Source organism: Monodon monoceros, unplaced genomic scaffold, assembly GCF_005190385.1.
Source record: "Monodon monoceros isolate NGI ecotype Baffin Bay Population unplaced genomic scaffold, NGI_Narwhal_1 Super_Scaffold_12, whole genome shotgun sequence".
Lineage (NCBI taxonomy): Eukaryota > Metazoa > Chordata > Mammalia > Artiodactyla > Monodontidae > Monodon > Monodon monoceros.
Window position 1 is genome coordinate 163,077,538 of NW_021703768.1, and position 13,041 is coordinate 163,090,578.

At 57.2% G+C, this 13,041-nt stretch overlaps 1 protein-coding gene across 9 annotated transcripts in view; it reads left to right on the plus strand.

The window, feature by feature from the left end:
• DNM2 (dynamin 2) overlaps nt 1-13,041 on the plus strand; it is a 93,534-nt gene that overhangs the window by 74,755 nt on the left and 5,738 nt on the right. For all 9 annotated transcript variants that reach the window (XM_029217413.1, XM_029217412.1, XM_029217405.1 and 6 more), the window contains 4 exons: nt 814-927; nt 6,581-6,690; nt 9,462-9,573; nt 10,118-10,282. In XM_029217413.1, coding sequence (XP_029073246.1) covers nt 814-927; nt 6,581-6,690; nt 9,462-9,573; nt 10,118-10,282 — 501 coding nt within the window. The remainder of the gene's footprint in view (nt 1-813; nt 928-6,580; nt 6,691-9,461; nt 9,574-10,117; nt 10,283-13,041) is intronic.

Below are 13,041 nucleotides of genomic sequence, written 5' to 3' on the forward strand. Positions count from 1 at the left end.
CCAGACGAGCCCCATATAGGGGGTCTCCCAGCCCAGAACCCGGACGTGCCAGTCAGAGAAAAGTGGGGCCACATGGCTTAAAGCCAGAGTGGGGCATGATCCTTGGCGGGTCCCCTGGGCTCAAACTTTTGTCCCCAGCCCTCTGGGTGGAGGAGTCTCTTCATCCTTGTATTCTGAAAAGAGCCTGTGGGGAGGGGAGCCCTGGGGCGGGGGCTGGCCTCGACTCCTGGTCAGAGCAGGTCCCTGTGCCCACCGAGCGCCTGCCTGGGTGAGCCAGGCAGCAGAATCAAGCCTCTGCCCGTTGCCTGGGCGACTCCTCCAGCTCTGCATCCACAGCCGCCTTCCACAGGGCGCGAGGGGCAGGGCCCAAGGGTGTCGCTGGTACCGCGTCTCACCAAGACAAGTGTGATTCCTTCAGTCACATCCAACGTGACATGGCCCACCCCCCACAAGCCTGGGATGCCCTCCTCTGGGCCCCTTCCAGCTGGGAGTACCTCTTGCCACCTGTGCTAATGCAACCTAACACCAAGCGCAGAGGGGCTCCCCAGGGACCCAGTTCCCAGTCACCCGGGGGATTGTGAGTGAGTGCACGTCCGCCCGCCCGAGGGCCCCACGTTGGTCTCCGCTGGGAAGTGCTTGGGGCAAGGTGGCCTGGAATCGGGGTGCCTGGCTTCGGGCTGGAGGTGTCTCTGCCGTGGTCCCCGTTTTCCCGCCTTGCTGGGGGCGAGGGTGCTGGCCACTGCGCTGGGGCAGGCCGGGCTGGGTGGTGGCCGCTGTCCGCTGCTGAGCCCCGCCCTCCCCCCCGTCCCGCAGGTGATCCGCAGGGGCTGGCTGACCATCAACAACATCAGCCTGATGAAGGGTGGCTCCAAGGAGTACTGGTTTGTGCTGACGGCCGAGTCACTGTCCTGGTACAAGGATGAGGAGGTGAGTGGCTGGCAGGGGTGGGACGGTTGGGCAACGGTGGGTCGTGCTCTCCACACCTCCCTCCTCTGGGTGGCGCTCCCTCAACTTACTGTCCGTTCGGGAAAGGCTCCCTGAGCGCCACCGTTCCGCAAAGCTTACCATTAATTAGGATGGTATCAGCCAGGGCCGCAGGGTGTCCAAAGGCACTGGGCATCATATCCGAGCCCCTCACGGCCCCCCGTGCGGTCGTGCCTCGTGGGGGCTGGGCTCCCTGAGGAGGAAAGGGGCATGGGGGAGGCTCCAAACTGATCCCACCCTTCAAAATCATGGCAAGGTGGGGGCTTTCAGAGGGGGCACAGCCTGGGGTCGGGGACTCAGGTTCACGCCGAGGCTGCTGGGGTTCCATTTTCTACAGCTAACCCAGGCTCAGCCAGGCCCTTAGCCTCTCTGGGCCTCAGTTTCCCCATCTGTGAAGTGAGGTAGAACGGCCCTTGCATCTTTGAGGTGCTCCGTCACGGTGTCTGTCTTGAGATCATTCCACATGTGCTTGGCCTCCTCAGAAGGATGAGGGAGGCCTCTGGGAGCAGCACCAGGAATAATAAGCACAGGGGGTGGTGTTGCACGTTGCCTCGTGCCATGGTCTCCCTGAGCCTGTGGACGGGGCTGTGAGTGAGTGAGTGCGCCCCTGTTCCCTGGCCCAGCGGGCAGCCCCCCCGGGTGCTGCCGTGCAGGTCCCTCCTGCGCCTCGGCCCATCCTCCCGTCCTGAGTGGCCCATTTCGTGGCTTAGTTCTCTTAACAGAACGACAGTACTGTGGCTTAGTGGCCTGGGAGTGAAGCCACTCCTCTGGTGTGACTGCCTGTTGCCACTCTGACACAGGCTTCCAGGGGCCACCAGCGAGGGCCAGTGTGTTTCTCTGGGTTGCCCTGTGAGAGATAACACAGGCGCTCCCTGTCGTCAAGGTGGTGTTAGGTGGCTATCGATTTGCGTCTGTGACAGAGGTCCCAAATGAAGGCACTTACAGAGGTGGTCTGTTTCTTGCCCGCATCCCGGCGAGCTTGGCAGCCCTGTGCCATGAGGCTGGCCAGGGCCCTGGCTCCGCCTCCCCCATGGCCATCGTAACACATAGCTCCTCCTCGTGGTCCAGGATGGCTGCCCCGTGCCCATCACCACGTGGCCACAGGAGGGAAGGAGGTGCCAGAGAAGGAAGGCACACGCATCTCTCTGCACACATGCTCCGGGATCTTTGCTTCCGCTCTGTGCTTTGCCCACATGGGATGGCACAGCCTCCAGCCCGGCCCAGGTGCCCCCGGAGGAGAGGCCGGGCTTCTCTGGTCGCCCCTGGAGCTGCCCTACCTGGCTCTCCCCCCTTGGGGTTTTGGGGTGACCCCCACACCTGGGGCTTCACTGGCAGCTGACCCCATCCCGGGACAGGCAGGCCTGTGCCCAACCATGTGTATTTCCACCCAGGCTCAGAGACAAGACAGGTAGAACTCTGTTGGCACCCCTGGGTAGCCCTCTCTTGTTTATGAAGCCCCTGCCCTGTGCCGGGCTCACTGGCTGGGAGAGCCTGCCGTGGTCCCACACGGAGGGCATTCTCTTCTTCCTCCTCCTCAGTAGATACTCACATTCCTTTTGTCAGGGAAGGAAACTGAGGTTCTGAGCAGTGACTTGCCCCCATGTCACGGTGTGGGGAAGTGTCCCCATGCGGTGGGTACAGGACACAGGCTCCCTGACCCGAGGCACCTCAGCCCCACACCTGGACCACTCCCCACTGCCCAGGCAGGAAGCGGTTCCCACAAGTGGCGGGTGTTTAAGAGTAGAATGTCGTCATCCCACTCCCCGTGAGGCCAGAGGCTCACCACTGGAATGTCGTGAAGGCTTGGGAGCCCCGAGTCCCCCAAGGGACCTTGTCTGGGTGGCTGCTTCTAAACTGAGGTTGTCCAGGACCCTGGCGCCTTCCTGGGTCGAGATGCAGAGGGAGGGTGGGTGGGACTGGGCATTTCTCAAGGAACCTGCGTGGCCAGATCCGCTCCTCAAAATGGCCGGGGTGCAGTGTGGGTGGGGATGACGCTCGCACTTTTTCTCCCTCTCTCTCCTCCCCCGCAGTCTGAAGCTCAGTCTGCTCTGTGCTGCATCAGCTGTCAGATAAGCTGAGAGCTGGTTCGCACCTCTGGGCTTTGGGGGCCCCCGGGCCAGGAATGCCGGGCCTCGGGCGGCTGGAGAGGGGGCTTCTGGGCCCAAACCCTAGCCTGGCGATTCGCTGTATGGCACCATCGGGAGCCCAGTTTTTGACTTAAGGAGGGGCCCTTCGTTTCTCCTTCATCTAGGGGTTGAAAAGCAGGAGCCACAGACCCTCCCTCGGGGCCCCAGAGCAGAGGCAGCGGCAGTGCTGGGAGGAGGGTCGAGCGCCGCCGGCGGTAATGAGAACCAGCAGACCTGTGAATGGGGCCCTGTGTACACCCCAGACACAGAGCTGCCTGAGATTGGGGAGGGTCAGTCGCGAAATCCTGTCTGTCTTTCTGTCTGTCCGTCCCCGGCCCTCCCCCCTCCCCGCCAAGTTAAGATCCCAGCAAGGGCCCTGAAAATCACACAACAGGGTGGGCACCCCCCAGGGTCGGGCCACCATCGTAGAGAAGCCTCAGAGAGAGGCAAGACACCATATTTCTTTATTAAACAAAATAAACAAGAGGAGGTGGTTACTGGAGGGTAGGAATAGGAGACTGATTCCGCCAGAGCCCCCGACCCCTCAGCCGGTGTCGGGGCTCTCTTTTCCTCCCCGGCGCCCGCCCCCGCCCAAGCCCTTCTTCTTTATTCCAGAATCTTCTGTCCAGGCCTCCGGCCCGTGGGGAGGAGGGCGGTGGGCAGTGGCACTCACCTCCTGGTCTGCCTCGCTGCGTGGGTGGCAGCAAGTTTGGGTGGGGGGCCCATCCTGACGCGCCGCTCGCCCGAGCCCAGCCTAACCAATGTGCAGACTACTGTACACATTCAGAGCCCCCTGAACAGGTAGTCTGAACACTGGGTTGGCGGGGCCGGCTGTCCGTCCCGCGGGCCCCCTGGGCAGCAGCAGGGCCGCAGCGCCCCAGCACCTCCGAGCAGGCGAGGAAGCCACTGGTCCGCCCGCGACGATCTGCTTCGTCTCTTCTGACGTGGCACGGCCGGGGCCAGCGCGCATCTGGAGAAAGTTGTGGGTTTTCAGGAAATCCTAAGGAGGCGGGGGGGGGGCCGTGGCCTCTGTGTGCAGGAGAAGGTCTCTTTGGGGGTGGGGGCGGGGTACATGCACGCCTCCGTGTCTGTGTGGTGTGTGTTTGTGTCGTGTGTGTGTGTGTGGTGTGTGTTTGTGTCGTGTGTGTGTGTGTGTGTGTGTGTGTGTGTGTGTGTGTGTGTGTAGAGAGAGAGAGTGTGTATGCGTGCGTGCGGGCAGCATCAGGAAGGCAGCCTCTGTGCTCTGGGCGGAATCACGCTATAAACACTTCCAGATGTGGTGTCTCACTCGGGGCCCAAAAGGACTGTGACTCAGTTACTTGGCCTTAGCCGGCCAACTGGAAGCTTCCTGCCTCATGACATGATAGGGTGGGGGCAGCAGAGGCTCTTCACAAACTTCCGGGCCGGGAACTCCTGCCCTGGCCCTTTCTAAAGCCCCCCGCCCAAATTCTTCCCTGAGAGGTTGGAGGGCCCTGGGCTCCGCATTCCCTGGCCTGCCTGTACCCTCCTCCCCTGCCCTGGCTCCCAGCATGAATGGGGTTCCCACCTCCTTGGCTCCTCTCCTTGCCCAGAACCCGGTGGACTGACTGACCCTGGAGCATAAGAGTGACAGACAGACAGACAAAAGAAAACCCCTGGCGCCTCGCAAGCACCAGCTCTGGGGTGGGCATGTGCTCGGGACTTTCACAGTGTCCGTCCTCACCTTGCACCAGGAGGACGAGACTCCTACCCATCTTTGACAGCTGAGGAAACTGAGGCAGACAGGGGCAGTGACTTGCCCAAGGGCACATGGCTGGGGAGGGGCCAGGCCCAGCTGAGCTTCTAACGCCTCAGTCAGGACTGAGCCCACGCACCGAGCCTGCCACTCGCTCCTGCCTCCCGTTGAGTAGTCCTGAAACTCCAAGTGGCCCTCCACCCTCTGGGAGGGCCCCTGGGCCCCTTCCCCGCCGCCACTGTGGCTGCTCTTGATTTGGGGAGGAACCGCCACGTTGGGTTTTGTTCTGAGGCCTTCCGGAGGTCAGGGGTAGGATGGGTGAAAAGAAGTGAGCTGCTGTGTGAGGGGGGCAGGTCTCTCTTCTCCAGAGATGCCCAGTAGGTCAAAGACCAGGAGGGCAGTGGGGAGAACCTGGCTTCTGAAGTCCCACCGTGGCCCACTCCACCCGCTGCGTGGCCCTGGGCGGCCCGCTTCCTTCTCTGAGCGCGATGCTTCCCTGGCAGGGATGTGTGAGAGGGCTCCATGAGCTGCTGGATAAGCAGCACTTCCCATCAGTCCTTGAGAGCTGCTGTGGGTCGAGTGGGAGTCGGGGAGGGGCGGGGGGGTACCCTGATGCTGTGCTTTGGTTTCCTGATGTAGAAAACCCAGTGAATGCACTGCCACCTCCTCCCCCCGCCCCCAGTGAAGGTTAATAGCAATGCAGCTGCACGGGCCTAGGCGTATCGTAGGTGCTTAGCTAACAGGAGGTGGGCTGCGGAGTGGGACTCCTAGCTCGGAGACTCACCAGGCCCGTGCCCTTGACCAAGAGACGCGTCCTCTCTGAGCTGCTTTCCCCAGCAGCCGTCAGGACTGCCATGCCCAGCACTCGGTTGGCACTTTCTGAACAGGGCCACCCCAGCCATCAGCTCACGGGGGCCTCGCTTTCCAGCTCCCTCCCCCGCCCCCACTGCCTGCCCCTCTGTGCCTCTGTCTGTCTGTCTGTCTGTCTCTTTCTCTCGAAAATGGGATCATATTGGTAACTCACTTGCAGGCTCGTCGTGAAGAAGTAGTCATGTTAATGGTTTCATTCACTCAGTGGTTGGAATCTGGGTAGAGTCAGGGCCAGCCAGTTTTGAGCATCCACTGTGTCAGCAGTAAACCAAACAGACAGGAGTCTCCACCCCCCCGAGGGCCCAATGAGTCGGTCTAGGTGACCCTAGGTCAATAAGCAAGAAATGCGGGGTGGCGGGGGAGACTTCCCTGGTCCAGTGGTTGGGACTCCGCGCTCTCACTGCTGAGGACGTGGGTTTGATCCCTGGTCAGGGAACTAAGACCCTGTAAGCCGCGCAGCACAGCAAAAAAAAAAAAAAAAAAAAAAAAGATACGTGGTGTGTTGTGTTACGTGAGGGGAAGCGCCAAGGGGAAAAGTAGGGGGAGAGTTTGGGGTGGGGTCAGGGCAGGCCTCTCCTGGGGGGTCCCTCCATACAAAAGAGGCAAGGAGGGCACCAGGCCGGTGTTGGCGGGGGTGGGGGTGGGGCATGCTAGGTGCAAAGGCCCTGGGGTAGGAGCCCGCTTGGGATGTTCAGAGAGTCACAGAGGCTAGCGTGGCTGGGGCAGGTAAGCGAGGGGGAGGGCGGTGCCAGACTAGGTCACCCGAGGAAAAGCAGCATGGGAGGCGTCAGGTGTTGGCGGTGGTCCTCCCGGTAGAGTCCAGCCGAGGGCAGCCTCAGGGCCTCAGTTAAACAGCCCAGGGTGACCCCTCCCCTTTCACCCTCAGGAGAAAGAGAAGAAGTACATGCTGCCTCTGGACAACCTCAAAATCCGCGACGTGGAGAAGGGCTTCATGTCCAACAAGCACGTCTTCGCCATCTTCAACACGGAGCAGAGGTGCGTGCCCCCAACCCCGACCCCCATCCCCCAAGGTCCCAGGGAGACCAATGGCCCTCGTTCAATCATTCTTCAGTGTCCACCGAGCACTTGCTGTGAACAGTCCCTACCCTGGGGTCTCACATTCCAGAAAGGGTGTCAGTCAAGGAACAGAAAAGTGCTTCTGTGGGGTGGTCAGCGGGGTGGGGAGGCTGAAACGATGCAAAAGCCGTGGAGGGTTCTGAGCAGAGGAGGGATGGACCTGGCTCTGGTGCTCACCGGCGCCCCCTGGTGGCCACGAGGGGAACAGGCTGAGGAGGCGAGCGTGGGAGACCAGGGAGGAGACGCCTGCACTGGCCCAGGTGGGAGATGGTGGGGCTGGACCCAAGTGAGGTTGAGGACATAGAGGAGGAAGGGGTGGATTCCAGTAGAGCGACTGAACTCCTGGTGGGTGTGGGTATGAGAGCAAGAAAGGTGTTGCTCAGGGACTGAGCTGCCATTGGCTGACATGGGGAAGGCAGAGGCAGAGTAGGCCCCGGGCCAGTCGGAGGCTGGGTTGGGGTGATGCTGAGGGAGAGGGGCCTGTGAGACACCACGTGGGGCACAGGGGAGCCAGCTGGGTAAGTATGAGAGACTGGTGTTCAGGAGTGCGCTCCGGGCAGGAATGTGAATTTGGGGAGTTGTCCTTGTGTGGAGGTGTTTCAAGTCTAAACGGGATGAGATTCCCTGGGCCAGTATAACAGAGAAGAGAAGGGCCCAGGAGGCTCTCAGTAAACCCATGCCAAGGGACGTTGGTGGGAGACTTTAGCAAAAGCAAAGATACTTCTCTCAGCTCAGGAAGAGATCCAGTTGGCAGGAGGTCTGAGAGCAGGAGGAAGGGCTGAGCACGGACCCAGGAGGGCCCCTGCCCAGACTCACACCCTCATCCAGGGAACCCCCAAGTCAGGGGTCAGCTGTCAGCCAGGGCCTGGTGGTTCTTCATGACTGGCCAGTAGGCACTGACATCCTCCCTCCTGGCCCCAGGACCACCTTCCCTACTGCCCATCCACACGCACCAAATCCAGCTGAGCCACCTGTTTTGTGCAAGAATCGTTCTATCCTGCTTTGTTCTGGGCTGGCCTAAAACTCTTGAGACCCACTTTGACCATCAGCTGGCTCCAAAAACCTTTATAACCCTTTTAGGCTCATCTCTCCCTACCCCCCACCTCCCCTGCCTAAGAAACCCTAGGGTGTGTGGGAGAATCTGGGTTCTGCGATGGGACAGGCCTGCTGGGAAGCTCTTCTTGGCTGTGTAACGCCAGACAGCCATCCCACCTCCCTGGCCCTGTGATCCCCTGTGCAGCGGGCGGTGTGTGTGTGGGGGGTGAAGATATACCTAATGTATCATTTAGTGGTGAGTTCGGGAAACCCAGAATGATAGTAGCAGAAACAAGATAGAGGTTGGGGTTTTTTATGTAAATCAAGTCCAGACTTTACCATCTGGGGCAGGTTGGACAACCCCACAGGCATCCAGGCCCAGGCCCTCCTTCTTATTTCTCAGCTCTCCTCCTCTTTGTCCAAGATGGCTGCTCAAACTCCAGCCATCATGATGATGTTCCAGGCAGCAGGAAGGAGGAGGAGCAACAAAGACATGCTCCCTTTCCCTGCTCTCAGCTCCTTCCAGAAGTCTCAGGGCAGCCACTCACTGACTGCTGGTTGGCCTGAGCACTGTTGTGAGGCCATCCGTGCCTAATCTCAGACCCAGATCTCACTCGAAGACTTTGGGACAGCTTGGCCGTCTCAGTCACACCTGCCTTGTGGGACAGGATGGCATGCGTGTAGCATGGATCCTGGCCTATATATGGAGAACATTGCCCATAAACACTGGTTAGTGTCTGTCCGTTGTTCCCCCAGCCTTTTGGCTCTGCACCTTCCGCTCACAGACCCACATTTGCCCAGCAGTTCACAAGCCTTTGCTGGGAGTTTCAGTCCTGCCCTGGCCAGTTCCACCTCCCTCCCAGGAATCGGGGCACATGCTGGACCTTTACTGTCCAAGGCAGCAGCCACTGGCCACATGTGACTGTTTATTTATTTTTATTAATTTTTATTGGAGTTTAGTTGTTTTACAGTGTTGTATTAGTTTCTGCTGTACAGCAGAGTGAACCAGCTATACGTATACATATATTCCCTCTTTTTTGGATTTCCACATGTGACTATTTAAATGTAAATTGATGGAAATAAAATAAAAATTTACATTCACTTTCTCGGCCACGCTGGCCCCATTCCTGATGCTCAGAAGGAAGCCACCTGTGGCTCGTGGCTGCTGCGTCAGGCCAGAACGTTCTTTTGGATGATGCGGCTGTAGCTTCTCTAGAAAACACCTTGATGGGAGCTCCCCAACTGGCGGAGGGTGTCGTGGGTCACTGCCCACTTCTGGAGGGGTCGTTGGCAGCCTTTGGCTCCCCCAGGAGAGCATAAAGGAGGGGATGGGCAGTTCCCAGGGGAAGGAGAGGAGTAGCTGAGCCCACAAACAAAACACTGCAGATGCCGCTAGATGCAGACTCTTGCTGAGCACACGCCCTGCTCTCGGCACGGTTTTGGGTGTTACAGGCACGAATTCACGGTACCTCCATCAGCCCAATGGGGTGCAGGGGCTGCTGCCATCCTGGGGCCTCTGGTCATGAGTGCCCCCGGTCAGGGGTGAATCCTGGTCAGTCAGGCCAACCCCAGGGCCTGAGCTCCAGCTCACTGCACCCACCGGGCCCACGGGCAGGGTCAAGCATGCGCCTTTCCCTCCCTCCCTCTCACCGCAGGAACGTCTACAAGGACCTGCGGCAGATTGAGCTGGCCTGTGACTCCCAGGAGGACGTGGACAGCTGGAAGGCCTCATTCCTCCGAGCAGGGGTCTACCCTGAGAAGGACCAGGTGAGGAGCGCCCTGCCCGGCCGGCACACCTTGGGCTGAGCTGACCCCACCTGGGAGAAGGGCGGCCAGCATCTCACGGGATGGGTCATTTCAGGCTGTGTTTGCCAGCACTCTCTGAGGGCATGTAGCCCATACCCTCTTGAGCAGACAAAGCAGAAAGGGCTGGAGAGGGTTCTGTCATCGGCGCCCAGAAGGTTCTCCAACTAAAGTCAAGGACAGGGACACACGTGGACCAGGATCCTGTCTGCTTTGTTCTCTCTCCTTTTTTCCTGTCCTTGAGGCGGAGTGAACATGGCCCCCAAATTAACATGTTCCAATCCCCAGGTGAGAGGCACTAGCCCATCTTGGACTGTGGTCACCCCCAGGTCCGGGCAGCTCAGCCCAGGGGCAGGCAGGGCCACGTGGTGCCAACGCGGCCATGAGGGGCCAGCCCCGGAGGGTCAGCTGCGGGTGGGGTAGGGCAAGCAATCCCCAGAGGAGGGGGGCTCCCCACGCTGGCCTCAGGCTGCAGTCACCCCTCATGGCCTCCCCTCCCCGCTTGCAGGCAGAAAATGAGGACGGAGCCCAGGAGAACACCTTCTCCATGGACCCGCAGCTGGAGCGGCAGGTGGAGACCATTCGCAACCTGGTGGACTCCTATGTGGCCATCATCAACAAGTCCATCCGTGACCTCATGCCAAAGACCATCATGCACCTCATGATCAACAATGTGAGTGCCTGCCCCTCCGGGTCCCCTTCCCCCAAGACGGGGCAGCCACAACCAGATTTGGGCTGAACACAGTCTGTATAAAATCAGAAATGAGAGTGAGGGCTTCCCTGGTGGCGCAGTGGTTGAGAGTCCGCCTGCCGATGCAGGCGACACGGGTTCGTGCCCCGGTCCGGGAAGATCCCACATGCTGTGGAGCGGCTGGGCCCGTGAGCCATGGCCGTTGAGCCTGCGCGTCCGGAGCCTGTGCTCTGCAACGGGAGAGGCCACAAAAGTGAGAGGCCCACATACCACAAAAAAAAAGAAAAGAAAAAAAAGAAATGAGAGTGAGTCTCACCACCTTTTAAACATCACAGTCAGGATCCTCAGCCTCTCTTGGGAAATGAGAAGGTACAGACACACGGGGCTCACACCCCCGTTTAATCGGGTCATTGAAGCTACCGCCACTCTTGTGCATTTTCTCTAAAGTTTTCCAGCCTTACAGTAACCCTGGGAGAGGGCCTGCTATCATTCTCATTTTATAGACAGGAAAACAGAGGCCCAGAGAGGTCAAGAAGCCTGACCCAAGTCACTCAGAAGAGTGAGGGGTGGGATTCAAACCCAGGCTGAGTCTGTCCCCAACTGTGGCCTGCAGCCCGGCCTGCCTTCACCCCAGGGCGTTACCTGCTACCTCCGGGGCTCCTGAACCTCTCAGGGTATCAAGCTTCTCTTCGGTGAAATGCAGCTGTACTGATGTCTCCTGCTCCAGGCTGCTGGGAGGGTTCAGGCCTTGGGCTCAGCACTAGGCACTCGGAAAGCTATGTAACCCAGGTTCAGTTTATGTTGTGACTATAAAACCTCTAAATATGACAGAGTCTAAAGCAAAAATCCCATGTCCCTTCCCTTTCACTCGGCTCTTCCCAGTCTCTTCTTCAGTGGTGGTCAGTGTTAAGTTTCATGGGTGTCCTAGTACCTTGTTCACGTATAGATGGGATTTGCTGCAGCTATGAACTTTAAAATTCATGTATGCTTTGACCCAGCAGTTCTCCTTGCAGGGATTTCTCCCACAGTGACGTTTGCCAACATGCAAATTGAGCACATACATGGTTATGCTTTTCAGCGTGTTTTATAGTGGCCAAAGATAAGAAATCTCTATCCATTTCTTAGAATCCATTAAATAAATATCCACTCTATTGCAAAAAATACCAAAAAACAAAAGGATGAGAACCATCTCCAGGTCTGTAATAACTTTATTAAAACAGAAAAGGTATAGAGCATAACAGAATGATCAGAAAGGCTCCATTTGTGTAAAAACGGAAGGGAAATTATCTATTTGTCTATCTATAATATGCCTAGAAATCTGGAAGTTTGTACAAGGACCTAGTGACCAGTTGCTCCCTAGAGGGAGAACTCAGGGGGCCTAAGGAGGCCAGAGTGGACAAAGGAGTTTTCACTGTATCTTTAGGTTATATTTTATTTTCCCTTTTACTCATTTTTCAGAATTTAAATGTTTGACTAGCTAGTGCATTTACGTGGTTCGCAAATGAAAAACTATCCAGCACCGTCATCTTTGTACGTGTTGAAAGTTTGAGAAAATTCATCCATCCATATTTGTATTTTTTTCATGTTCTTTTCCATTATAGTTTATTATAGGATATTTAATATAGTTCCCTGCAGTAGACAGTAGAACATTGTTGTTTATTTTATATATAGTGGTTTGTGTCTGCTAATCCCAAACCCCTAATTTATCCATCCCTCCACCCTTTCCCCTTTGGTAACCGTAAGTTTGTTTTCTGTGTCTATGAGTCTGTTTCTGTCTTATAAATGAATTCACTTGTATCACATTTTATTGTTGTTTGTTTCTTCGTTCTTTTTGTGGTACGCGGGCCTCTCACTGTTGCGGCCTCTCCCGTTGCGGAGCACAGGCTCCGGACGCGCAGGCTCAGCGGCCATGGCTCACGGGCCCAGCCGCTCCGCGGCATGTGGGATCTTCCCGGAATGGGGCACGAACCCATGTCCCCTGCATCGGCAGGAGGGCTCTCAACCACTGCATCACCAGGGAAGCCCAGTATCATAGTTTAGATTCCACATCTAAGTGATATCATATCCATTCTTCTTTATGGCTGAGTAGTATTCCATTGTATATATGTACCACATCTTCTTTATCCATTCGTCTCTCGATGGGCACTTGGGTTCCTTCCATGTCTTGGCTATTGTAAATAGTGCTGCTGTGAACATAGGGGTGCATGTATCTTTTCCAGTTATAGTTTTGTCTGGGCATATGCCCAGGAGTGGGATTGCTGGGTCATGTGGTAATTCCATTTTTAGTTTTTTAAGGAACTTCCATACTGTTTTCCATAGTGGCTGCACCAATTTACATTCCCACCCACAGTGTAGGAGGGTTCTTTTTCTCCACACTCTCTCCAGCATATATTATTTGTAGACGTTTTGATGATGGCCATTCTGACTGGTGTGAGGTATACTTCATTGTAGTCTTAATTTGCACTTCTCTTATAATTAGCGATCAACATCCATTTTTTTAATTAATTTAATTTATTTATTTTTGGCTGCATTGGGTCTTTGTTGCTGCACGCGGGCTTTCTCTAGTTGCAGCGAGTGGGGGCTGCTCTTCGTTGCGGTGCACATGCTTCTCATTGCGGTGGCTTCTCTTGTTGCGGAGCACAGGCTCCAGGCACGCGGGCTTCAGTAGTTGTGGCTCGCAGGCTCTAGAATGCAGGCTCAGTAGTCGTGGCACACAGGCTTAGTTGCTCCAGAGCATGTGG